Source organism: Tauraco erythrolophus, chromosome 8 (genome assembly GCF_009769465.1).
Source record: "Tauraco erythrolophus isolate bTauEry1 chromosome 8, bTauEry1.pri, whole genome shotgun sequence".
Lineage (NCBI taxonomy): Eukaryota > Metazoa > Chordata > Aves > Musophagiformes > Musophagidae > Tauraco > Tauraco erythrolophus.
In genome coordinates, this window is record NC_141472.1 from 15436559 (window position 1) to 15462856 (window position 26298).

The 26298-nt window shown below is 40.6% G+C and overlaps 1 protein-coding gene across 3 annotated transcripts in view; it reads left to right on the forward strand.

The window, feature by feature from the left end:
- The window catches only part of INO80D (INO80 complex subunit D), a 34690-nt gene extending 20994 nt beyond the window's left edge, over positions 1-13696 (forward strand). For 2 of the 3 annotated variants that reach the window (XM_086616146.1, XM_086616147.1), the window contains exons 7-12: positions 3569-3793; positions 5826-5935; positions 7820-7953; positions 9394-9611; positions 10021-10178; positions 11164-13696. In XM_086616146.1, coding sequence (XP_086472272.1) covers positions 3569-3793; positions 5826-5935; positions 7820-7953; positions 9394-9611; positions 10021-10178; positions 11164-12332 — 2014 coding nt within the window. In that variant the 3' untranslated portion in view covers positions 12333-13696. The remainder of the gene's footprint in view (positions 1-3568; positions 3794-5825; positions 5936-7819; positions 7954-9393; positions 9612-10020; positions 10179-11163) is intronic. The other variant, XM_086616148.1, reaches the window with a different exon arrangement.
- The last annotated feature ends 12602 nt before the right edge of the window (positions 13697-26298 follow it).

Genomic DNA, 26298 nt, shown 5'->3' on the forward strand with positions numbered 1-26298 from the left:
AATCTATGTGAATTTACTTACTGTTTTTCATAGTAAAATTAAAGCTATTTTTTCTCTGTTCCTTTGTGTCTGAGCTTGTTGTCCCTGTGTGAAAGGGATAACTGTCCACCAGCTAGCTGCATTCTGTCCTTCTCCATTTGACTCCGTGGAAGACAGCAGGAGGGATGCTTCTCAGAACAGATTAGTAAAAGAAAGCAAGCAGTTAATTTCTGCATTACTGGACAGCTTGTTCTCAGCATTTCTGGTTGAGTGATTGTGAGGGGAATCCTCTGACTTTCTGTTGAACTTCTTGTGTGGTACTGTAGCTGCTCTTCTGCTCTCTCAAAAATTCACCAAGTTGGTTTAAAATTAATGCCTTAATAGTAATACGTTTTTGAGTTCACTTGCCTTCTGGCCTTCTAATCTGTAAATTTCACATCGTTGCAGTCATCTGTGGAAGCATAGGCCAGATGTTTGCTTTTATTGTTCTGTCCTTTAATTTTGAAAAATAGGGCTCCTGTGGTCGCAGGATTCTAGGACGCAGCGCTTCGAGGCAAGCACAAATGTTTGAGTTAAACAGGAGCTGGCAGCGGGCGCAGTGCGGGCAGGGTGGCTGGTGGGGAAGGCTGCTGGGGTGGCAGGAATTCCTTGCTGGAGCACCAGTTCGGAGGGAAAGCAGGGGCTGTTCTCTTCTGCAGATTAGTGGAGCTTCTCCCAAGATGATTTGATTACTGGGTCTTGTAGTTTAGAAAGTACTGGAAAACAAATGACTGTAAAACAAAGTAGTTTTTCATTTCCTGCGCTGAAGTACAGATAAAGTGGGTGTTTCAAGTAACGAGTTTGAAAAGGGAGTGTGAGGATTGGAGTCCCTCCTCATACCAGCTCACTCAAAGGAGCAAATATCAACACTGTATTATCAAAGTTGGATTTAGTAACTCCCAGTAACTAGAAGAACTAAAGGGAAGAAGGGAAGGTTCTTCAAATCCCTCCTTACAGAGGGTTTTGAAGTACAGTTGCTCTTGTGTCTCAGGGTAGAGAGCATGTTCTCCTGGTTCCCTGATGGTCCCTGGCTGCTCCCGCTGCCCTTTTGCTCTTCCTTTCTGCTGCTTCGTGCCGCTTTTGTTTTCTTCATGAACACTCAGTAATACTTCCCCTGATGTTTACACATGACAATCTTAAAGGGAAGGGTTGGGATGAAGCATTTTGGATTATCAAATGGTTTGCGTGCACTTTCAGAAATCTTTTAAAAAATGAAATGCCACGCATAAGGTGAACTTCAGAAGTTATATGTGCAGTTAAGAGAATAAACTAAATAGAAGTTGGTAAACTTGTTTATGAAAGGACAACAATAAAATGACCTTTTGATTTCAGTACTTGCGTAGCATTAAAAAAAAGGAGATGTAATTGCAATACTTCTAGATTTCTTTGAACTTACAATACATATTTTGGTTAATCTAACTGGCCTGGAAACAGAATTCTGCATTGGCTTTTAGAAACTGTTTGCCTCCAAATCAACCCTTATCCACTGCAGGCATAATTTCTTTCTGCCTCTTGTAAATATGTCTTCATCTACTTTTAAAAAATGATCTCATAAACTGCAGTTCAAAATATTGTAACATATGAATAATTTTTTTTTCCTGTCTATTTCAATAGGAGGGAAGCAAAAAGTCTCAAATATAGAGACATTTGCATTAAAAAACACTTTCCACACAGAAAAAAAACTTTTTTCCCCTAAGAGACTATTCCTGTCTTTTCTGAAAGTTAATTTGTAACCATATTTAAAATTAAATCAGTATGTCTGGAACTTTACTTAAAAATCTTGGCCCAAAGCAGTAATGAAATACCTAAGGTCTTAGACCTACCTATATCTGACTGATCCCATCTGTGCATTCCTGTTTTCTATTAATATATCAGAAAAAAGAAAATCTATATTAAATAGCACACATTTAAATTTTTCTAAACAAGTTGGTTTTTCCAGTAGGCATTCTTTCCTAAGAGATCTTAAAAGTGTATTTTCATTTCATCTTCAGTGTGAAAATATTTTAAACATTATATACGTTAAATATTTGTAATAGTTTGTATTTGCTACTACGCATTTAATTAGAGAGGGTAATTATTTTTAAATTATGTTTTTAGAGAATAATCTGTAGTCTCTTTTAACAAACAAAATACGTAGTGTGGTTGACTTTACATAAAACTTTATAAAAATGTGCATTTGTGTCAAGGCTGTTTGCTCCTGTGGAGTTTTTGTGGGCAGCCTTAGTGGAGATGGATGCAGTCTGTTAAATTTAGCCTGCGTGAATGGAATAAGATTTTCCAGAAAGGAAGGTAGGTCTTAGTCATATTGCCTTTCAGAAACAGCTATTCTGCCTGCATTTCTGGATCTTACTTTATTTAATAAATACCATGGCTGGTATTTTGCATCTCTTCTATCATCAGCTATTTGTCGTCCACTCTGCTATGTGCAGGTTTGGATGTCAGCTTGTTCAGTCTCGCTGGCTGAGCTCTGCAGCCTGACCCTTGGGAGCTTTTGATTTGCTTCATTTGTTCAGACTTTTTTCCTTCCCCTTGCCCCTCCTTGGTTTTACAGATAGGAAAGTTAGCAAAAAGTTTCTCTCTTCTGTAAGGAAAAACTGAACAAAGTCTGCTTTGCTTAGGTTCTATTCATGCTCTTTGTTGCTCTATGAACAAAAAAATCATTCTGCAAACCAGTGCTTGTAGTGGAGGACTTCTTGGTAGCTTCATGGACCTTGTTGTTTTACTAAGTCCCAGTGATGATTTTATTAAGTGTCACAATTTTTACTTCATTTAACTGAATGTGTTGACATGGTTTGATGGTCTTGTTAATATGTGCCTGGACATTTGGAAAGCCAAGATAAATGGGAAAAGGCTTTCTTAAGCAAACAAGGAATTGGATCAATCCTTCATTCTGGTCATTGCTTAGCCCTGGTCTGATTTTCCCCTCAGTAGCTTTGGAGTTACATGTGAATTTCTTCTCCATGGCTGCACCGTAACTCAACTTCAACTCTGCAGCAAGGGGAAAGCAGTATCAGCTGCTAGCTGTGTGAGTGTACATTTTGGTTTAGGAAGGAAAACACCACCTGGCAAAGTAAGAGGAATTGAAAAAGGTCAGCAGTTTTGGTGCTTGTTAGAATTTGACCATCTTCTCCAGCATGACCTTTCTTCAATAAATTTCCATTACATAGTTCCCCACCTTTATCTTCTCTATTAATTGCACTTTGATTTAAGAGTTTGTCTCATTTGCTGAGACATTTACAGTAAATAAAGGTTAACAGTATAGATTTTTTTTTCTTGAACAGCAGGCTTCAGACATTTAAATGTGTCAGACTTGATGATAAATTGATGTAATCTCTAATAATGACATACTAAGAAGGGTAAGCACCTTTAGAATTCAAAAGAGATCTTGCTCTTACCATTTCTCAAACAACCTTGCCTGATTTCAGCCTTTGGATGTTTGTGGGGCTAGAAGATGGTTGCCAATTTAACAATTCTATTAAAATAACAAATTAGCTTCCTTAGAAAAAAAAAAATACTTAAAGCCCATTTGTTTTTATTTTCCCTTCCTCAGGTCCGATGATGACAATGCAGATGACAGGAGTTCCAGGGTGACCAGACTTTGCACTTACTTTCAGCAGAAATACAAGCACCTCTGCCGCCTGGAGCGGGCAGAATCTCGTCAGAAGAAATGCCGGCATACACTCCGGAAAGCCTTGCTGCAGGCAGCCAGCAGAGAGCCGGAGCGTGCTGGGCAACTGATACAAGAACTGCGAAGAGCTGCGTGCGCTCGTACCAGGTTAGACCTTGCCCTGTGACTACAGTAACCTGGGGTCTGGGCAGGGTGGAGATGGGCAGAGTGTCCAACCGCTGAAATACTGAACTCTGAAACTGGTAGACATGCATGAGGCAGAAAAACCGTGACATGTAAATGCCTATCAGTGGAGTAAAACAAACATGGCATGTGACGTTTTCCATGAAGACAAGCATTCTCCAGCTTTGTGTTTTAAAATGTGGATTGTTCGGCAGTATCTGGGCCCAATTTCTGAAATGTCACAAGGGAAGTTAGTGGCCTGCTAAAATTTATTCTTATTAATTAATCTATGTATTTTGACTGCCTTCAAATATCTGGTATTTCGTTAAGCCCAGTTCTTTAGAAGGCGTGCAGTCTGGTCTGCAGTTCACTGCTTCAGTTCAGATTTCGTTTTTCAGACAGCTTATTCTGAAATGTCTGTACCGCCTCTTAATTCTCTTCCCAGCAAATCAAACCTAAGCTTATGCTTTTTGTTAGATTTAAATCAATCTAACATTAAATGAAACTTGGCAACAAAATAAATATCTTCTAACAACTCTGAAGGTTACCTTCTGTGGGAATTCTTTCTAGATAATGTCAACATCCCTGCAGCTCTCAGCATACTGAGAGTTGGTTGATTCATACTTGTGCAGAAACAGAGTAAGTCTGAACCCTGGCGTTATGTCTGGGGTACCAGCAGCATCCTTTTGCTGTTGTGGTTTTGCTTTACAGGATGCGTGAGTATGGGGGGTAGGGGAGACTAACATGAGAGGTAGGCTGGAGCAGGATGCTGAGCGTATGTTCTGGTTATGGGATGGTTTTTCTTGTGGACAGTGGGCTGTGGTTCATGACAGTTGGAAGGTTTATTGTTGGGGAGGTGGAGTGATGTTGGAGAGCTGCTCGGAGGTGTAATGTAGAGGTGCATTGCTCGTTTACGAAGTTGGTTAAATGTCTCCAAACTTAAACTTATAGGCAAAACCTTGCCAGAACTGGCAAGCTCTTGCTGTTTGTTTGGGGTTTTTTCCATTATTTTTGCTTTTTATTATGCAAAAAAGATTACATTGTTTTGGATAGACTGGCAAAGCCAGGTACGCCTATCATCACTGCTCTGGTTAGTTTAGGTAACCACAGTCTTTTCAGTTATGAAATTTTTCGCAGGAGTAATATTTCTAACTAAAACTTTGCTCAGTCAAAGTGCAGTCGATGACAGAAATGGCTGAAGGAAAACAGTCAGGCTACAGACAACTTTTTGTCAACCTAGAAAACAACGTGTACAGAGGTGAAATTCAGCCCTGGAATCGCCAGCTTTGTCTACACGAAGGTGACAAATGCCTCAAGAGCAGGCTAACACCAAGCGAGCTGTGTAATGCTTGCAGTACTCATCCACACTGCTGTCTGGTCGCCTGCTTGCAGCTCAGGCTCAAGGTGTTGAGGCTGTGCTGAGGAAGCGCTCAGCTCCGGGCACCTGCTGGTGGATTGGGCTGTAGCACGTTGAAGGAGAGCTTTTACCCATGTTGAGCACGCTCAGGCTCTGCCACTCCAGAGCTCAGTTGAAGTTTGTCTGAGCACATGCTTGCATGTCAGCTCTGAGGATGCTCGGCATGTTTTGATTTATGAACAGGCTTGGAAGTGCACTTGACTGCCCATGTAGGCATATCCAATACATTGTGTTCTCAAGATTGACCTCATTTTAAGGGTCACCTGTGTGGGCACTCATGTACTGCTGACCTTGGCTCTGTTGCAGGGTGTTGTGATATTTACATGGTAGTAGCACACAACACCTCTCATTAAAATTAAGGCCCTGTGAAATAAGCAATAATCCTGTTACTGCAGTCACACCTTCACCTGTCATTGACATTTATTCTGTATCCCTGTGTAGCGCGTGGTAGTAGTGTGCACCCATCTGGATCACGACACACACACGTGTGTTACAATTTTTCATCCTATTGTGCCACGTTCAGTGCAAGAGTTGTGCTAAGTAACCACCTCAGACTGGGTTTTTCTTCTCTAAACTTTTATGCTTTTTTGTTTTTTTCAGCACAAGCCAAGCGAGGCAGAGAGATGCAGAACCAACAACTTGTACTGGGACTTCGAAAGGAGAACAGTGCACTAACAAGGCCCTTCCATTCACCAGGCATTGTTTTCAGCGTATCCTCTTAACTCTTTGGAAGTTGCATTCGGGCATGGAAGCTGTTCTGGTTTAGGGTTTTTTGTTTGTTAGTTATTTTTTTGCATTGACACATGTGTTTTCACAAAGAAACATCAATTTGTTAGTGTATCATCAAGTACTTTGCTTTTAATTTGTCTGTGTGACTTGGGTCTGTAGACAGTGAAGATAAGTAGTTTGCCACTGGTATCTATCATAATCGCATCATTTTACTTTGTAAGCTGTGTTTAGCAGGTGCAAGAAGCCTTTACAAAAATTGTTGTCTTTCACGGATGGCTTGGTACAGACCATGTGGCTTTCAGCCTCATGTCTTTCATACAGTTCTTGGTAGGTTCCTATGGACTACCTACCTATGAAGGGTTTATGGGAACAAGTTTTTACACAGTGGAAAAAGAGGGTTTACACTGACTAGAAAGACGGAAATCTGATGTTTTGCATTTGCATTGTTTAAAGCAGCAGAATAGAAGGAGTCACAGAATTCAAGTTCTAGACGAGGAAGAATTCCCAGGGCTGGGGATTTCAAGCAAAGCCTGAAAAGGATGTTAAGAGCCAATGCATGAAGGTCGCAGAAAGGAGGGAGCACATTAGATGTGAGGTTTGATTCTAAAGACTATAAACAGGCAAACTTGTGACCTGGAATACTTAAGAATTCTTCAGACTTTGTCTTTTTTACTTTTAGCTGAGGAATTGTTGGCACTTTTGGAGAGACTTCTTTTATCGGAACTTTTGGTTTTGGTATTTTAAGTGTCTAGAGCTTGTCTGTTCCAGTTGCTATCAGACTGTAGCACTTTTTCAGTCTTTTTGATTTGCAGATGACTTGTTTTTCTTCATTGATTTTTGCAGGCCCCTTAAAAGTAGTCCGCAGAGCAGTTCAAAACCTCTCTATGAGAGAGCACCATGGTATGCAGCTGTGTTTGGGATTTGCCTCATGATTCTGATTTTTTTTTTTTTTTTGAAGTTTAAGTGGTCTTGCTTTTTGGTGTGCTAGAGCAGAGAATTGATTTTATATACGGGACCGTTTTTTCCCTCTGCACTTTCTTCTCAATGGAAATAGTCTCTCCTAAAATGAGCAGAATCTTAGTAGACTTCGACAGATGGGTCAGAACCATCTGGACTGTTCTGCAGATTTTTCATTTCCTTTGTCCTTTCTTTTATGTTTTAACATTTTCTGAACATACATAGTGATTTTGAGGTCTGAGAACTGTTCAAGATGGAAGGAGCTTCTAATGTTGTTTGAAAAAACACAATGAAATATCTGTTTGATTTGCTTTAAGTCTGGAAACATTTTCACTCCTGCAGGGGATTTTTCTGAAGGAAATCTCAGCAAGCTTACATTTGGATTTACTTGACCTTTCTGTCTGATTGCACATCTTTTTTTCAGAGGAACAGGAAGGATCTTGAAACTTCTTTGTCTGTGCTCTAAAGATAAATGCCAAGAATGTACCTTAAAAGATTGAATTAAGAAATACTCTTTCTTTAATGTTTCAGTATGGATTGTCATTAGTCTGTAAGGAAATAGTCCTGTTGACTACACTGTTCCAACTGCTACTATTGATCTATTGATTAAGACTCCAGGAAAAGGCTTCTTTTTGCTAAGAACTCATTAGTGAAATGGCTGCTTCCATAAAACTATCTCAATATATAATAAAATCATTAGAGATTCTGCATGAATGCAGTTTTTCTTTTTAAAAGTTGGGTTTGAGCCTTGTCTAGCTTTGAACTTGAATAACAAAGTTAGGGTACTCATTAAAAACAGCATCTATGGACAGATAGAGTTGAAGGCTCTGATCTTCATCAGTTTGATAAATCAAAGGGCGTTCCTCCATTGTTGCCTCGTGTGTTATTCCTGATGCAGAAATGCACAGATATCTTATTGAACCGTTCTCAGCAGCTCTTCTCAAGTTGCACAGCCAAGTTTGCAGATGGTCAACAGTGCTCTGTGCCAGTTTTTGACATTACACATCAGACACCTCTGTGCGAAGAACATGCCAAAAAAATGGTAAGTACAAAGTCAAAACTGTAATTATTTGTGTATTAGGATGATAAGAAGTTTTAACCCCAGTCTTTCTATGAACATAGAACTTAAGTTCTATGAACTTAAAAGCTCATTTCCTTTTATTTTTCTTAAGAGGCTAATACTTGCCAAACTTTCCCAATTAGTATCAAGTGTGTTGTGAAAATCTTTTACATACTTCTGAGGATGTAATAAAGCGTGCATGAGAATTTCCTTCACTGGAAGAAATTTAATTCCTCTCTTGAATCAAGAAATAGAAAATCATTGCGAGAGATCCTGTGGTCGTTTTGTTTGGACTTACTCCTGGCCCTTGGATCTGAATATAGTATGAGTGTGTTATGGTAAGAACACTGCATCTCCAACAGTCTCAGTACATGGGGCCCAAAATATTTTCTAGAGGAAGTGTAGATAACAATTACAAGCATACAAATAATGGTTTTGCTACTTTATTTACCTTTTAGTGACTCTTAGAATTTATCTTTAACCTCCTTCAGGGATCTGTGGATCCCAGAGGAAAAGCAGTGGCCTGCTACAAGTTGAGAGAATGCAGAAATTAGGATGATGTCTTCTGCTCTCCTTTTATGTCTCCCATCTTCCAGAGCAAAACTTTTAGGATAATTCACAGACCCATTTCTGTCTTGCCTCTGTTTCAAGGCATTAGGTGTAAAACTGCCTTTTTTTTTTTCCTGTTGTTTTTTGCAAGTTTTTTGCTATCATTTTTGTCTAGCTTCCCCAATACTTGTGAATTATGGAGTTTTATAGATTAAAATGTGAGAGTCTGCACTACACAGATTTGTATGAGATTTTTCCCCGTCTCCCAGGCAGTCTTCAGTGTGTGTCTCAAGGTTTACTTCTGTAGCACATACAATCTTTTGCCATTCGCAGTATGAAGACTGATGATAGTTCAGTTTATTTTTTGATTAGTCAGTGATTACTGCTCAAAAGCAATGAGGCCTTAGTTGTTTACCCACATCCTTACCCTGGTCCTACAGCGTTAATTCCTTTTCCTCAGTGCTGTCCCTCTTTTATGGCAGTGGGCACTTGAGGATGCTGGTTTCAGCTGCTGCACACTATCCCCGTTATCACCACCTCACAGCAGCGTTCTGTCTTTAATACTTACAGGAATGCTGTCAAAGGTTATGGTTTTGCACTGATTGATTCAGTTAGAGTTTGCTATGATGAGTTTTGAAGTGACACTGCATGATCTCCTATTTAGCCTACCTCATAATTTGGTCTATGTGATTTTTGCTATTGGGATCAACGAGGAAGGAAACAGCTTAATTTTCATAATCTTGCCTGAGTGTCAGTTAGCAGTCTGTCTTGCATTACATGTGAATGTCTGCAGAATGACCAGGGGGGAAAAAAAGCAAGGAAAGTGATACTTGTTCTTAATATGGTGACATTGCTGTTGTTATTTTCCCAAAGGACAATTTCTTGAGAGGGGACAGCTCCCGTAAAGTTCAGCACCAGCAGCAGAGGAAACCCAGGAAAAAAACGAAGCCACCTGCACTTACCAAAAAACACAAGAAGAAGAGAAGGCGAGGCCCACGCCGGCCCCAGAAACCCATTCCTCCTGCAGTGCCCCAAGGGAACCTCACCATGCCTGCCAGTGTCTCACTGCCAGTAGAGATGCCCCACATACGGTCAGTGGTAGCCCTGCCTCATTTTGCCCACTGCTAGCTTGGACGTTGTCAATGAGCACTGTAGAAAGGTGTGATGTTGCTGTGCTGATCAGCATCTGGAGTGGGGCTAGAAATTTCATCTCCATGTGACTGTTGAAAAAACCTTAGAGTGGGTCATTTTAGATTTGAGCAGTTATTGAGTTTGATGAATAAAATGTCTTGCTCCTGATGTCTCATATTATGTATTTAATCAATAGGCTAAGTGCAAAATTCCTAAAGAAACTTTCTAAAAGCACTTTTTTTCCTAGATGATTTGGGAGTGGGGGGGAAAGGTGTGGAGAAACGCACATTATAGATGCGTATACATTCGTAGTTGTCATTTGGAGGAATCAGAGTTGAATACTGTAGACTAACAGTACTTTCTGTCCAGGAGCCCCTCCACACCAGAGCTGAGTGCCGATGAGCTGCCTGATGATATCGCCAATGAAATCACAGACATTCCACATGACTTGGAATTGAATCAGGAGGACTTCTCTGATGTCCTGCCGCGGCTGCCCGATGACTTGCAAGATTTTGATTTCTTTGAAGGTACTATTTTGTTTTATTTTATGCTAGCGTGAACATAGTCAGTGAACTGAAGAAGTGAGTGTTTCTAAAATGCATTTTGAGGGGTTGCTTGCTTTCCTACAGAGGTAATAACTTCTAGACAAGGAAGTGTGCATTTGCTCTATTGTTTGTTTGTGAGCTCTGAAGTAAAGCAGACTTTAAGAAGTCTGATGTGTGTAGTTCTCTGCTTGCTCTTATAATTACTGCTCTGAAAATATTAATTGGTTTAGTATTTTAATAATTCATTTTACGTTTTTACTATCTGTCAGTATTGCAGTTTAATCAAGCGTATTCTCAGTAATGGCATCTTTCTGCCATTGAGTGGGGCTGGAATCACAGTCAATGTTGGCCTTTGATAAAAGGAGAAGAGAGTGAGAATAAGATCTTTAAATACATTTTTGAAACTAGCTTTTGATCAGAACTGTGCCGGAATTTCTGGATTCTAGAACTCTGTACCTATCACAGATAACAAAGAAATCAGAACAACCAGAGTTGGAGTATGTGATTTCTTTGGTCGTTTTGTGATATGACATGACATCAGATGGTGTTTGGGTTGAAATTAACCTAACTTATACTGACTGTAAATTTTAGGCCCAGGCTGTAATGTGCGAAGTAAAAGGGAGTTTGTAAACTATTTGTGTTATTGCAGCATTGAAGAAAATCTTATTTAAGTGCTTTTTTTTTAAGTCTAGTGAGTTTGGGAGGCGTCTTGTGTTGTAGTATGTGGAAGAGGAGGGCGGAGAGAGAGAATTCCATTGAAGAGGAAGATGTAATTTCTCATTTTTCTTACCTTGCTTAACCTAGTGAACACTGGTGAAGGAAATTTTCTGTGTACTACAAGCCATTCTGGAAGGTTAACATGCAATGTACTTGTGTACTGAACTGTCTGTACATCTGCATCCTTAGAGTGCCAGTGCGAGGCACACCTAAGGGAGTGCACTAACTTCTGGTGTCCCTGTTTCTGCAGGTAAAAATGGAGATCTTCTTCCGACTACAGAAGAGGCTGAAGAACTGGAACGGGCCCTACAGGCTGTAACTTCTCTCGAGTGCCTGAGTACCATTGGAGTACTTACACAGACAGATGGTGTGCCAGTTCAGGAGCTGTCAGATAGAGGGATAGGGGTGTTCTCTACAGGTGCTGGAGCTCCAGGAATGCAGTCCTTGAGTCGAGAGGTTAACACGGATCTGGGGGAGCTGTTGAATGGGCGTATGGTACATGATAATTTCTCCGGTCTGGAGCTGGATGAGAACTTGCTCCGTTCTGCTACCTTGTCCAACCCACCTACGCCCCTGGCAGGGCAGATCCAGGGGCAATTCTCAGCCCCAGCCAACGTCGGCCTTACTTCTGCCGCTCTGATAAGCCAGAGTGGCCTTGGGGAGAGAGCCTTCCCAGGACAGTTTCATGGACTTCATGATGGCAGCCATGCCTCCCAGAGGCCCCACCCTGCCCAGCTGCTGAGCAAGGCAGATGACCTGATCACCTCACGACAGCAATACAGCAGTGACCATTCACACTCCTCACCCCATGGAAGCCATTATGATAGTGAGCATGTGCCGTCTCCCTACAGTGACCATATCACATCCCCTCACACCACATCCTTTTCTGGTGATAACCTGGCAGCTACCTTCTCAGCAGAGATGCCCATGATGGCACAGCACTTGCTACCAACTCAGCTGGATGTGCCACTTAGCGGGGTGGTCAACCCCAGAACTCACTGGGGAAATCTTCCTGTCAATCTTGGGGACCCCTCTCCGTTTAGCAACCTTCTCGGTGCAGATGGACACCTCCTGTCCACCTCCCTGTCCACACCACCTACCACCTCGCACTCAGAGACCACACAGCCTGCCTTCGCCACTGTGACCCCCAACAGCTCCAGTGTGCTGCCGGGGTTACCGCAGACCAGTTTTAGTGGCATGGGTCCTGCCTCCGCTGAACTCATGGCCTCCACCTCCCCTAAACAACAGCTCCCTCAGTTCAGCGCAGCCTTCGGGCACCAGCTGAGCTCCCACAGTGGCATCCCCAAGGACCTGCAGCCCAGCCACAGCTCCATAGCTCCTCCCACGGGCTTCGCAGTAACCGGTGCCACCGCTACCAGTACCAATAACGCATCCGCGCCCTTCACCACCTCCAACTGAGCTTGTCTGCCTGGCTCTGTGCAGGTAGATGGGGGACCTGTGTTTTCTATCTTTTCTTTTTTCCTTTTTCTTTATTTTTTCTGTCCTCCCTTCCCTTTTTTTTTTTTTAAGAGGGGGTTGAGAAGAAAACCCCTGCTTCAGTACTGACCAGGATTAGCCCTCTGTGAACCTAGCTGTAGCGTTCACATGTGCTTTTTACGCACCGGTGCTCATTTATTGCAGGCAGGTTCACCGTTCCCCAATAATTCCTTAAGGATACAGCACAGTTACTGGATGTAATTGATCTTGGCAGTAAGACATAGAAATGGGAAGATACCTCAGATTACTGATGCATGTTACTGTTTCCTAGGGTTCGGATCAGTGCTTGCCATCCTATTAGCATCTGGTAGAATGGGCAGAAGTCTCTTGATTTTTTAATTTTTTTAAAAAAACCCCTTTTTTTCCAAAGGTAGCATCTGGCATGGAAAACTTGGCTGCACACATTGATTTGAGAATGGTGCACTGAAGTCCTAAATCAAGATCATGGTTCAAGGATGAGTTTGGAAGTTTCTTAAAATAGTCTCTTGACCTCCTCTGTGTTCGTGTGTGTGTTTGGGGTGCAGGGAGCAGCAGTTCCTTTCCTCCTTTTGATGAAGAGGTGGGAGTTGTCCCCTTCCAGAACTGGTCACTGTTCTTACTGCATGCTGATTTTTGTTTCGTTTTTTTATTATTATTATGATTTTTAAATTCATTGAGCAGCAAGGGGATCGGTTGACTGATTCCCAGAATCTGAAGGCTGATACAAAGTTAGCCCAGGGAAAGAAAGAAAAACAGAAGGATTAAAATAGATCATGGATTAGTGAAGATTCTTGTGCAGAAATTCCCTCCCTTGCTTAATTATTGTGGCCTTGTAGCATCGATGATTTGCCTTTTCAAGTGTGGCTTTGTCCAGAACTCCTTGCCTGACAGGCTGACAGGTATTTCCCAGCTGAAACTGGAAGAATTTGGTTGGTATTCTGCCCATCCATACAAGTCTAGGTCAGACCCTTTGGTAAGTTTCAAATGGATGCGTTTCTCAAATTATGTGTAGCCACTGAGACTTTCTTGGATAGTTTTTTCTGCCCTGGGAGCCATATAGTTTTTTTGACACTTGTAGGGTTCGATGCTCTCTATGGGAAGCTGAATGTATGAAAGGAACTAGCAGGTACCTGTCAGCAGGTCATGGCTAAACAAAAGAGAAATCACTAAAGCAAAATAGGTAAGAATTTCTTCTGTCTGCAGGACAGTTTTGCTTTCACTGCCCTCCTGCTAAAGACAGTACGCAGACTTTTTGGTAGTAGTTTCAGTTCTTAAAGAAAATAGTCCACTATCTTTTAGATTTTTTTTTTAAAAATATTTTATGTTTTTTTAATCCAAGATATAACAGCAGCAGAAATTCTGAGGTGTTTACCTACATCTCTTTATCAGGAAGGGAAAAAAGGAATTTGCTGGTGACTTTATAGGGCTCAAACTTGCTACTGTACTCTGACTTTGACTGTAAAATTAGCTCCTACTTAATATAAGAAATCTTTACTCTTCTTGGTTTGTTTCTGAGATGCAGATCAGAGAGAATAGAAAATCCCACATTTCAGTCTCTTACTGTAGAAGACAAATTTCATTGTACTTTGCAGTAGAATGTCCTACGTGCATGTATTCTAGCCTATTCAGGAAATTAAGACTTGATACCAAGCACATGTAATAGGGAGGCCTAATAACTTGTTTGAGCAAGGAATCATTAAAGGCAGTTTAGTTGCTTCAGTAATTCATTTTGTTAGCAGTCAGGCCCACACCAAAATCTCTGACCCAAACCTCTCCTTCCATCTTGCTAAGGAACAGAATTTAAATCTGATAGGTCTTGTGTTTTCTTACTATCATAGCAATCATACTATCCCTCTTTTCTTGAAAGGTTTGTTCTCCTTAAATATAAAGGAGTATGAATGATGTTGATGTCCTTTTCTGAAATTGCAAGATTGTGTAGGTGGAGGAAACAAAATGATTTTTCATGCTTCTGTTGTTATGAAGTCCTTATTTCATACTTGGTAAAATAGATCTTAATAATATAAGCCGAATATTTTAAAGTGGTGATTTAAATATGTTTGTAACATTTAAATGTTTTTAAATCATGTAAAAAGTTGAATTGAAGCCTTTGAAATCCTGCTTGTGATTGTCCTGCTGATAGAGGAATGCCCAGTGGTATTGTGAAATGAGGCAAGTCTGACAAGGCATTTATTTATTTTTGTATTATGTTCCCCATACTTTGTTGAGGAGACAACTGTTTGATTTGCAAATTATTTTTGTTGTGTCCATATACCTTCTTCAATGTGTTTGGATGACTGGCTGAAAAAGAGTGGAGAACTAGTATACCAAATGGTTAATTCTGTAATCTGCTTGTGTATTCATGTCATTTTAGAGGATGTTAATTTCTATAAATTGGTTTCAAGGCTTTGGTCTTGAAATCGTTCTTGTGCCCATCAAACTCTTTAATGAAGCTGCAGATACTGCAGAGTGTATTTGCCCCACATCACATTTCTCTTTCTTAGCAAATGGCAGGGGGAAAGGGAGAAGAGGAACTGAGAGCCAAGTTCTGCTTGCTTGTGTTGGTATAAATTATGGAGGAGCTCTTTGGTCTAAGGTCACTGTGAGTTTGTACTCGTCTAACTCCGAACAGAACCCAGCTCCTAATCTGAGCATTGATGTAGACAGGGAATTTCAAAAGCTGTCTCAAAGCATTGCAGGTCCGAAATTCCTGTTTGAAATCAATGGCTGTTATGTACCTCCATTCCTTTAAGGCAGCCTAGAATATCAGCTCTCTTCCCCGCTTAGACTTCAATTTTCGTATACCCCTTGATGATTCTTCCCTGAAAAGTGACTACGTAACATTTTTCAATGAGCAAACTGAGTTTGCAATAAAGCTGCACTTTTAAAAAATAAACTTCAGTTTGTATACATTCGAAAGAGGAATCCCTCCGTCCTGTCTGACACAGAGTTCTGAAATAGGCCACCATTCTTGCCTTTTCCTAGTTCACCTCCCCGTTTTTCACAGCCACCAATTTCATGGTTACAGCTTACCAAGCAGTTACAGGTCTTCATCTTCATCTTAGCTTTACGAGGTGGATCGTTCCAAGTGGGCTTCCACACCCACACAACCTGTTGACTTCAGTGAATCAGTGTCTTACTGTTGGATGTGAGAGATCCAATCCGAGAGGTATGTGCAGCCAGAGATGTTTCACATCTCTTCCTCTGGGAAATACTGCAGGTCTGGTTAAGGTCATCCTCGAGGCTGTTATTTATGTGGTTCCCGAGTAGAATCCATGCTTTCTCGCGAAGGTTTTTGAGTATTATCTCCTCGTAGAGCAATTAGCACTCTAATCACCCTTTCACCAAAGAGCTAGTGTAGCAGTTTTAGTCCATTGATTTGAAATGGTCGATACCCGTCATGCCCTTTACATGTTAACAAATGGAATACAGCTAGTTCAACCTAAAAGTTAATTTCTTTACATAGATTTGAGTTTTAAAGAATTGAAAAAAAGTTAGACTTAGTATAAAATTCCAGTAACATCATTTTTGGTAATAATAGCACCTCAATTAGTCTTTGTACAAAAGTACTTAATACAAGATGAACTTTGACAGTGTACAGAGGCTCATCAGGAACAGTCTCATGCTGGCCTGGTGTGTTAGACACTCTGAGACACGCTTTGACATTTCCTTTCACTTAGGAAGACTTGACGCCAACTTTGAGGGGAGCCATATGCACTTAAATACCTCAAAGTTGATTTTTTTTCTTTGGCCTTGTAATTACTATGACACAAGAAGATCTATATATGATGCAAGAAGATGGAAAAGATGCATCATTTCATCTCCTCCTGCCTTCCAGTTCCTCCAGGTTCTTGCTTAATTCCCTTCTTGTTAGTAGCATGCTTTTCTCTGTGGTTGGGCATAAAGGCTGTAAAGTGATAATGCTGAGAGGGAGCACAGTTGCAGGTCAGCCTCAGGCACTGTGGAGAAGATGGCAACAGCTAGATTTCCCGATTCATGGAGCAGGTTAGTGATCTGAAGATTTGGAAAGCATTGAAGGCCCCGAGAATCTTGTCACCTGCTTGGCAAAAATCAGAGATGGTATTGGAATACAAGTGCAAGGGAAAAAATGTCAGAAGAGAGTCATCCATAATAGCAAAGAGAAGCCAAGGGAAGCAGCATGCTTTTTTTTTTTTTTTTCAGTGGAGATGGGTATTAGTTGAAAAATTGGGAAGTTCTGTTGTGAGGTGTTGGGCACAGTGTGATGTCACTGGCTTCAGGGACATGGCCAAGGCGAAGGGCCCAGGACTGAACCTGCAAACCAGTAGCCAAATTCAGTTTGAAGCTTCATTTTGCTGTTACCACATCTAAATACCATCTGGGATTGAATCTGCTTGCCAAGAAAGAAAGAAGAGTCTCACAAAGGGAGTACAGTAAACAATGGACAGGTGTCTTCCCTGAGAAGCTGGCCCTGGGGGTTCCATACCTGCGGTGTTAGTCTGCTTCTGAACTCCAGCTCCTGCCTGAGCTCCTGCAGCATCATGGCTGCTGCGTTTCGCTGTAGGCTTCAGCAGGGCTCCAGGGGTATTCCACCCTGTCTTTGTGCTGCAGCAAGCTGAATCCGCTGGTGAATTTTCCAACAGTATGAGCCTTTGGGCAGGGAGGAGGGAAAAATTTTTAGAAGAGCCAGCTACCTGCAGTCAAATCTTTCAAGACTTGCAGGGCACAGGGACGGTGGCGGGAGGTGCTTTCAGCAAACAAACAAGAGAAAACTTACCTGCCGTGATCTTCTGCAGTGAAGCGTTTGTGTGGGTGTCTGGGCAGCTTCCCTGGTGGGATGTTTCTTTTTGCGTTTGTATTTTTACCATTACATGTGAAGGAGTCTCCTGTGCAGGCCTGCTGCATGTCCGGTGGTGGTGGAAACATTAACTGAAGGAATAGTTTGGGGCTAATGTGCTGACCAGATCTTTAGGTCTTCCTGATTTTCTGGTCACAAGGTCTTTCTGATCTCTTGGGTAGCATTTAATGATGGGGTGTTGTGGGCTGCTTCTTGTACCTCCCTTATTTCCTTCCTCTCTGCATTCTTCATCATGCTTTCTTTTATTCTTCCATTCTCAGATACTTCTCCAATGTAAGTAATGCCAATCGGTAAGTCTTCCATGGTCCTGATCGAATCTGACTGTAAAATGAGAAGGAGGAGAGATTCCTGCAATTCATAACATGCATTTCGGATGCTAAAATGACAGTGCAATAGATCAAAGTATTTCTCAGATCATGAGTAAGATGATGTTTCACAGCATGTCATATGTCATGAACTAGATGCTGAGGGTACAACACTGGTCATGGGAGTGCACACACTAGCAGTGAATGTGTAGGCTTTTTTAGCAAGAGTTTACCTTCTGACAGGTTCCTCTTTTGAGAAGTGCATCAGTAGAAAGTCATGAAGGAAAATTTAAATTATTCTTTTTAATACTCGCAAGCCCAAATAAAGTAAGGAGGATTGGTGGAAAAATCTACATTTGCGTTCACTAAACTTAAGCTTGGATTTTAGGAGAGGCCTGGACATCAGACTTTAGCTCTATCAGGTAAAGTTCTGGTTTTGTCTTTAAAACCAGACAAAAACACTTGTTGGGGAAAAAAGAGTTTGGTGGAGGAGGAGTTATAAAAGATGTGTCTTAGGACAATTTTTTTCCCTCCTGTCTTCAGCCATTAAAAAAAAAAGCAAACAAACACTGACTATTTTGGGATCTTTTTGCCTTTGCTGTTCTGCTACTTCTCATGGTCGTTGGGTTCTTTGCTTTCCGCTGTTTTATTCTGCTTTCACATACTCCTTCTCTGACTACTATGGAATAAGGTAGTGGAAGCGTGAAAGAAGAAATTGGGCTTGGCTGTAGATTGACAGCAATAGTTGGAGAAGGCTTTCTTTTGCTGTCTCCTTGGAGTAAGTGTTGGCACCTTTTCAGTCTTCTCTGGCTCATAGAATTTGGTTTGGAAGTGAACAGGATGAAACTTAGGCTTTTCACCTTAAAACTGTACTTACTTGATGTAGAAAAATGCATTCTTCCTACTCCTCCCCCTTGCTAGTCACCCAAACACACACACAGTGAGATGTCCAGAGTACCCCCGTATCGACCGCATACGCGCGTTGAACTTGGTCCAGCAGTGCTAATGTTTTACCTGCTTTCTGTCATTGTCAGCCGGTGCCCATGGACGAGAACTCTGGATAGGTAACGTTCCCAGATATCCTCTGGAAAACTTTAACTTCGGTGCAGATCGCTCTGATGTAGCTAACTGCGATGGCGTTGGCTTCTACCTTGGAGTGGACCGATCTACCCTGAAATGGCTCTCTAACCTGCGTCTTAAACAGTGTAGTTGGTTCTGGTGCAAATAGGGTCATTCTGAAGTGATGGACAGTTCGATCCTCATGCAAAATAGCTACATCCTACCAGAAGGGGTTGAACCAGTTTCTCTGAACAGTGATGACCTTCACTGTACAGTTTTGGGTATGTCTCAGGGATTCCTTGTGGAAATAAGGGCAGTTAACAAAAAAAAAAATTAAATAGTTTTAAAAGTAAATAATAATTTAAGGTAGAGCGTCACCTAAGTGAGAGCGCAAGAAGTAGAAATCTTTGTTCAGTTTTATAGTCCACGGTGTCTGGCTTAGGGACTCTTTCTCTTCTCGGGGCTCTCATCTCAAGTTCAACATACAGAATCTTTTTCATCACGCTCAGCTTTAAACTTTTTATTTAAAGATACCCTTCCCCAATGAGCTTTCAGAATACTTATTGTAGATTTTAAGAGAAATGGTATATTAATTTATGCTATTAACATCACCTCATAAATTATAAGTTTTATACTAAAGCTGTATTGAGTGTAATGAATTATGTTGCATATGTGTTTTTAATAGCTATAAAATTATATACAAGCTTTTTTGGAAAAACAAACTAGTGAAGCACCTTTTTACACTGGATCTTTGCCGTGTCAAGGTGTACAGCTATTCTTTGCTACCTTGCAGATATCTATATCTATATATAGATATATATATATATAAATAAAATAAAATGGTATCCTGTATCAACAAAGCATAGAACTCTTTTTAACCCTTATATTACCGTTGCTATAACTCTTTTTAAATTTTATTTTGAGTGTTACATTCTGCAATAATTTATCCGTGGTTTGTACCTATGATTAGAAATTTAGTTACAGGGTAAATAGATCAAATTTTTAAAAATCCAACTACTGTAGCTGGAAGTTGTGAAACAAGTTTGTAAGACCTTTTCTTTTTTTTTAATGTATTTATTTCCAGTTAGCTCTGTGAGTTGGAATTTGAAAAGTCAGAACATTAGAAATCTACAGTGTCTTATTCAGGAATTTTTCCCCTCCTTTCCTCACAAAGGAATTCCCACTGTGACTTATAAATAGAATTAGACTGCTTGTGTGCATGTATGTATTATATATACACACAAAAAATATGCATTGGGGGGGATGTATGTGCGATACGAATGTGTATATTGTATGTAGGTTATAGTTTTGTAAAGAGAAAAGTAGTCAAGAGGTGATGGAATGTATTGTAGAAATGTGATTATTTAGTAGGGGGTTGTTATGTCCTCACTGTTGTATAAATAACTGAAGCTCTCTACTACATAATCTTCTGTTATAAGGCTAACTCTGATATCATGTCAATTTGACTGTTTTTTTAAATGAGTTGCATTGAGCCCTGTTTAAAATGCCATGAAAATACCAAGCTCCCAAAGACAGCCTTTAAATAAAAGAGATGGGGGAGGTGGAGGGATGGGAGAAATGAGTGATATTTTTCAGGAGAAATTGAAATGGGAAGGTTTGCATTTGGTGGGATGAGGAGGCATGGGAATTGCTGTATCTCTGCACATTGATACCCGAATCTCCTATGGTCTGACTTGGAAAACGTTGTCAATCAGTGTACTTGCGTTTTCTAATTAGGTTGTAAGGGGCACTGTTTGTGGGGTGATCTCTATTCTGTAAAAGGATCTTGTCTTCAAAGTAGAATCTTGGCGTGTATTAATATTTACCCAAAATTGCTGTTATGGGATCGCAGAACAAAATGCACTTTTGATCCAGGGAGTTTCACTTGTGCTGTGAAATTCTGAATTTAGTTATGGCCACTTAACTTTTTTTTTGTAATTGAAGAGGGAAGTTTTCTTTATAGGAGTTCTCACTTGGAATTGTGAGAAGTCAGAAACATTTTTACAGGTTGGCGTAGTTTTTGTACTGTTCTATTTAGGTTGGAGAAAGTAACCTAATTGTTATTTATTCATACCATATCACTTTTAATGATGATGATCCTGGTGACTTTAAAAATCTGTTTAGAAAAATAGAGCTTCCAGTATTGCACAGGCATTTGAATTTTTTGAAAGCTTTTTTTAAGCAGTTACAAATCAAATCTTAATTTGCAAATATTTTTTTTAATATCCCCCTCCCTATCAGTATGCTTATACCCTCCCAACGCATCCCACCCCTTTTCCCCCTCCCTTTAATTCGTTTCTGGCACATATGCATACAACTGAAAGGGCAGGGAGGTGGAAGTTGTCAGAGGCCTTTCCTTCTGCTTATTTGGTGGTAATGGGAGTTAGCAGCATAAATCTTTATGCCTTTATGGGGAAGAATAGACCCACTTTTGTGTATACCTGTACAGAGAGATATATCTGTATATGAGATGTTGGTAGCACTTTGCTGAATGTGGACTTGCCCTTATGATGTACAATAAATACGTATGAATGCAATCAATCTAAATCTATATATACATGCATACAGATGTATAGATGGAATATACGTTGTATCACACACATGTACATTAGTCGTAACATGAGTAAGTGTGTGAGCTAAAGAGAGACACTAGCCATGTAACAGACGTGTAACAGGTAAGCACTTGTGCCAAACAAGGTTGGTTTAATTCTTCTGAGGGATTTGGGTGACACCAGTGACTGATCTGAGCTTGGTCACCATTGATTTGTGTTACCTCAGCCCTCACAGTGGAGTTTCCTTGGTACGTTTCTGCTTTTGGTTTATTCTATGTTAATACTCGTTAAGGCCTCTTGCAATGCCAACCTCTTCTGCTTCTCTGCTCCATTGCCTCCATTCCAGCTCCTCCTTGTCCCTGCATCTCTACAGTTTCTCTTGCCAGCAGCAATCAGCTTTAATGGCCCAATCCAGCTCTGCTTATGCATTAGAGAAATTCTCTCGGTGACTGTAGTGGCAGCTGAAATGGGCCCTGACCACTTGCTTGAACTTGCAGAATTTCCCAGCTATTCAATTGTGCTTGAGTACGACTGCGATTGATCTGCAGATGAACACAAACTTTTCTTAGAACCTGATGCAAAGCTTCGTGGCATGTTAAAAGGTTAACCCCAGCATCATGTTTTAGAGGTAAATGTTCAAAATGAGAAAAATGCACCCACCGAAAATGATCTTCAATTTTCAGCCTCAGGGAGAAAAAGGGAGTTTGGTTTTCGTGTTTCCCGTAATGCAGGCAGTAAGCAGAAGGCAGCCCCGCGCTCTGTTCTGACCAGTGGAGTTGTCATCAAACATATCAGGAGAAACATGGCTCGTTATGTTTTACCGTGAAACAGATTTTGAAACGAGCTGCAGAGTTGGCCATTTAACATGCTAGCACTTTGCATCTAATTGTGTATTGAATGATTTTGCTTATTCAAGTAAATTGTGGTTTTCAGTATTTTATTTCTGTTTTCTGGCTAAATGGAGCTTCTTTATCCTTTTAGCAGAAAGCAGCTGTCAGGAACCTGCTCAGTCACTTTTAAGCGCTGTTGAAACTCCTGGCTAACTTAGGCTTCAGTTTCAATGGAGAATGCTCCTCCAATTCTGTCATTGAGCTGTACTGCATTCCACGTTTTCAGTATGGATATGGCATGATTTTTCTTGGCCGCAATTCAGCCATGGAATTTTGTCTTCCTTGCATTTCTATTACGAAAAGGTAACTGGTGTTCTCTTCCATCTGAGCTTTCATGCAGTCGTACGTGACGATTTCTATAATACATATGTTTGGGCGTGTGTATGGGTATGTCTGTGTACTGTGTGTGTATAATACATATTTATGCACACACATATATTACTCTATTTCAGTTTATGTATGTGGAGAATGCACCTGTTGGTTCTCTCCTGATATATACTCATGCATACGTATATTAAATATGTATATAGAGTGTAGATGTCCTGCATATACATGTGTATATGTTATGAACCTTGGTTGGCAATTTTTTTTCCCCACTTTTTGCAAATTGCTGTCCCTTATGACGTATTTTCACTGAAGCTGTATTATATAGAAGAAATGGAGAAATGTGTTATCAAAGTCTTATTTTAAAAAGGAGACTCTTAATTATCAAAAGCCATTTGTAATTGTCTTTTGAATTTTTACTAGAAGGGTTATTTTAAAAAAAGAAAAAAAAAAAAAGAGAAAACAAAAAACCAAAAGCAAGCAGACAAGCTCTTACTCCCACCATCACTTAGATGGACATCAGAAAGAAATGGAAACACAAGTTTTTAGGAATTTATTTCCTTTAGAGGTTTCTGAGGCATACTGTAATCATGTTCTGCCCCATCCCTCCTTTTGTTCAATTATAATTAATGATTCATGGTTTCTTTTACACAGCTTTTTCCCTCATTACTTTACTTTCGTAAATCATTGTTCACCACCTACATTCAGTAGTACTGATAGCACTAAGGAGATTTCATGTCTTTCTGTGCTTTTCAGGAGAAATACCAGTGCATCAGTATTGTGTTACATTTTAACATACTTTGTGGAGGATGGATGTTTTTATTGAAGATGTCTGTAACAAGTCTTTTAAATTATGTAATGTGAGAAGCCTTCATTGGAATCTATCATTCGTTTGTTTCCAATGAGTTTCTGCAACTTTTTTCACCAACATATTAAGTAGTTCCCTTCTTATTTGATGCCTGAGGTTTTAGGGTTTGGGTTTATTATTGTGGGTTTATTTTTATTATTTTTTTTCCCTTCAATTCCCCAAGATGTTTATCTGCAAGTGGAACAAAACAGACGTCAGAATCTCAACCAATATCCTTTTTGCAGTTAAGGCTAAACGTCTTTATCCTAGATTTAATAAAAGAGAAGGTGACAGGTGGACAATCCAAAGTGCTTAGAGGGAATGCTCACTCTTTTTAAGGCTGTCTCAGAGAAGTTTGTGTTTGGTGTCATTTTAAAGGTAGCTTGATCATGCTTTGATATCAGAAACGGCCTTGTAACAAAGAGCCTCGTACAGTTGTTTGGCCACTAGAGTTTAAAATGTAAACAAGTTGCAGTGGGAAAGCAAAGGTGAGGCAGTGTATTTTGAACCAGTGACTTGTAGCTTGCAAACGTACCTGATTTTGAAGTAATTGCATGGTAGCAAGGATTAGCAGTCTCTTACACCCCTTCCTTCTTCCCTCTCATCCCCGACACGTGTTCAGCATACCGTACATTGGGAAAAATAAACAACTTACTCCAGCAAAGCTAAATCCACTTAATGACTGCTTAAAGGGAACATACAAACTTGCGTTGCCGCATCCCGTCTCATGGTATTAGCTGCAAGACTAGCTAATACGCACAAAAAGCCCAATCCAGGTGGCTTCTGAGGATGTGTCTCTTTGGGAGAGTGCGGTGCATGGGGATGCCCGAGAAGAAGGGTTGCTTCCTACAGGGTCCCTTGGCAGCGATAGCAACTCACACTACTGCTTCTAGTGCTGGAGGCTCATGGACAGCGTTCCAGGGGCGGGTAGGAAAGCTTGCATTTGTACTTTCCCTTTAAATAGGAAAAGTTGGCTCACATGTTCCTCATACTTCTCAATGAATGTACTGTATTACCATTTAAAAAAAAAAATCAATGAAATGATAATAGATTGGTCTCCTTTTGTTATCTGGTCCTTGTTTAATTTGTTTAAGGGTTTTTGTATACAAAAGTTTACATTTTTATGTATATTTTTCTTGTGTAAAAACTGATGTAATATGTGTATAAAACACTGTATGTATTATCTGTATATAGTGTGACAAAATGATTTTCTTTCTTTCTTTTGGATGTATTAATAAATCTTGCTGTGAAGTAGCTGTGTTTACTATCATGAAACGCTCTCCTTCAAGCCATTTTGCTAAGTCCGAGATGTATGGATATTGCCCAGGCTGAAATCTAATCCATAAAGTGATTTATTTTTTTTAAACTTATCCTAAGTACAGTTATTAAACTGTCCTTTGATTAGATAGCTGTAGAGTCTGATTCTGCTCTTGCTTATTCTCTATTGCTTTCTAATAACATTAGCTAATTAGTTTTGCAAACAAACCAGGGTCTTAAATCTCAGTCCTGATTCTAATTACAGTGCTTTCTAGCTCTGGATCACTGGCCTGGAGACCAGATCCTCTTCATCTTCTTTTCTGATTTGAGTTGCAGAGCTGTACTTGAAATATAATTTAAGGAGTATAGAATAGAATTTTGTCTTCTATGTTGTTGAGTTTTCTGAGATTTAAAAAATATATACCTGTTTCATCACCGGAACTGGTAAATTGGAGTTTGGTGTTATTCTGAGGATTAGCATGTGGATGAGAAATGATGGTTGCTGAGGTGCTGCGGGGCTCCGGTCAGCTCTGAGGCAGGATTGCAAGGCCAGTGCGTGCATGTAGTGACTACCTGGATGGGTCAGACGCTGGGAATCACCGTTGCATTGTTCAAACACAGACAGCTGTGCACTGGGGAAAAGCTGCTGTTCCTGATCCTCTGCAGCGGCTGGTGCGAACTCGACTGCCTTGGCGGGCACTAACCAGGTTTGCTCTCTGAGAGCGACTTTTCCACAGTAGCTTGAAAGATGTCCTCTCTTCAGACAGAACTACGCTGTGGACACTTTGCAGTAAGTAGATGGCTGCTGCATCTTCCTCTCACCATTTGTTCTGTGAAGTCGTCCCCTTTGCTTTCTGTACGTGCTACAGCTGGTGTTTGCTTTGCTAGTCTCCATCTCCAACATGTTTGAAGTTCTGACTTGCAAGGGAAGAAGCAGTTCTGTCCTAGGTGAGACCATCTTCCAGGTCGTGTTTTTCATAAGCAGTCTCTCTTAGTGCTGCCCTGATCATCGGAGTAACTATCAGCAGAGATTGATGAGAAGGGCATTCAGTAATTTGACTTTTCTTTTTAATGCACGGTGGCCCAGCCATTCTAGACAGTGTAATTAGAGCAGCGTTTCACAGTGCCTGATTGTGATTCAGGCTGAGGGGTAAGCGGTGTCAGTGAAGGATGTAGTTGTCTTCCATGCTAATACACACTGCAAAGGTTTTGTGGCAAAGGACAAAACCAGTTTGTGCCTTAATACCTTGCCTTCCTGGGAGATGGGAGTACACCGCAAGTGCTGCGTCCAGACATTTGTCAAAACAGAGTGATGACAGAAGAGATCAAACACTTAAAGTAAACAGAAGGAAAACACAGCAGTGTAAGTTCAATGCAATATGGCTGGAGAAAATCTACCTCAAGCTTGTCTGTTCTAGGGAATTTCAAGGTTGTGGGCGTGAGGCATTTGAACACTACAGGGGTAATAGTTCTGGGCTGTTACTGGTGCGATTCTGGCTGTGCATGTGGATGTTGCAAAGCTGATCCTTCAAAGTTCTCCTGTCTCAAGTAGCACTCAGAGTCAAAATGGCAAGAGGTGGAGGAATTGGTTCTTATGGAGAAAATCGTCTTTAAAAATCTGCTTTTAACAAAACAGCAGAAGTAAGTGGCTATTTGGTGTAAGATTTGAGGCCGCAATGAAGAGTAAGAAGATGGAAGTTAGGAAAATGGAGGCTCTTCCCTGGGGATGACTCCCTGGCAGAAGCAGTTGCCGGGCCTGGTCCCAAGCTGGGTGTTCTCCAGCGTGGGCTTGACGAAAGATGGGCTGAGACTCCTGCTGGCTGAGGCAGAGACCAACTGAC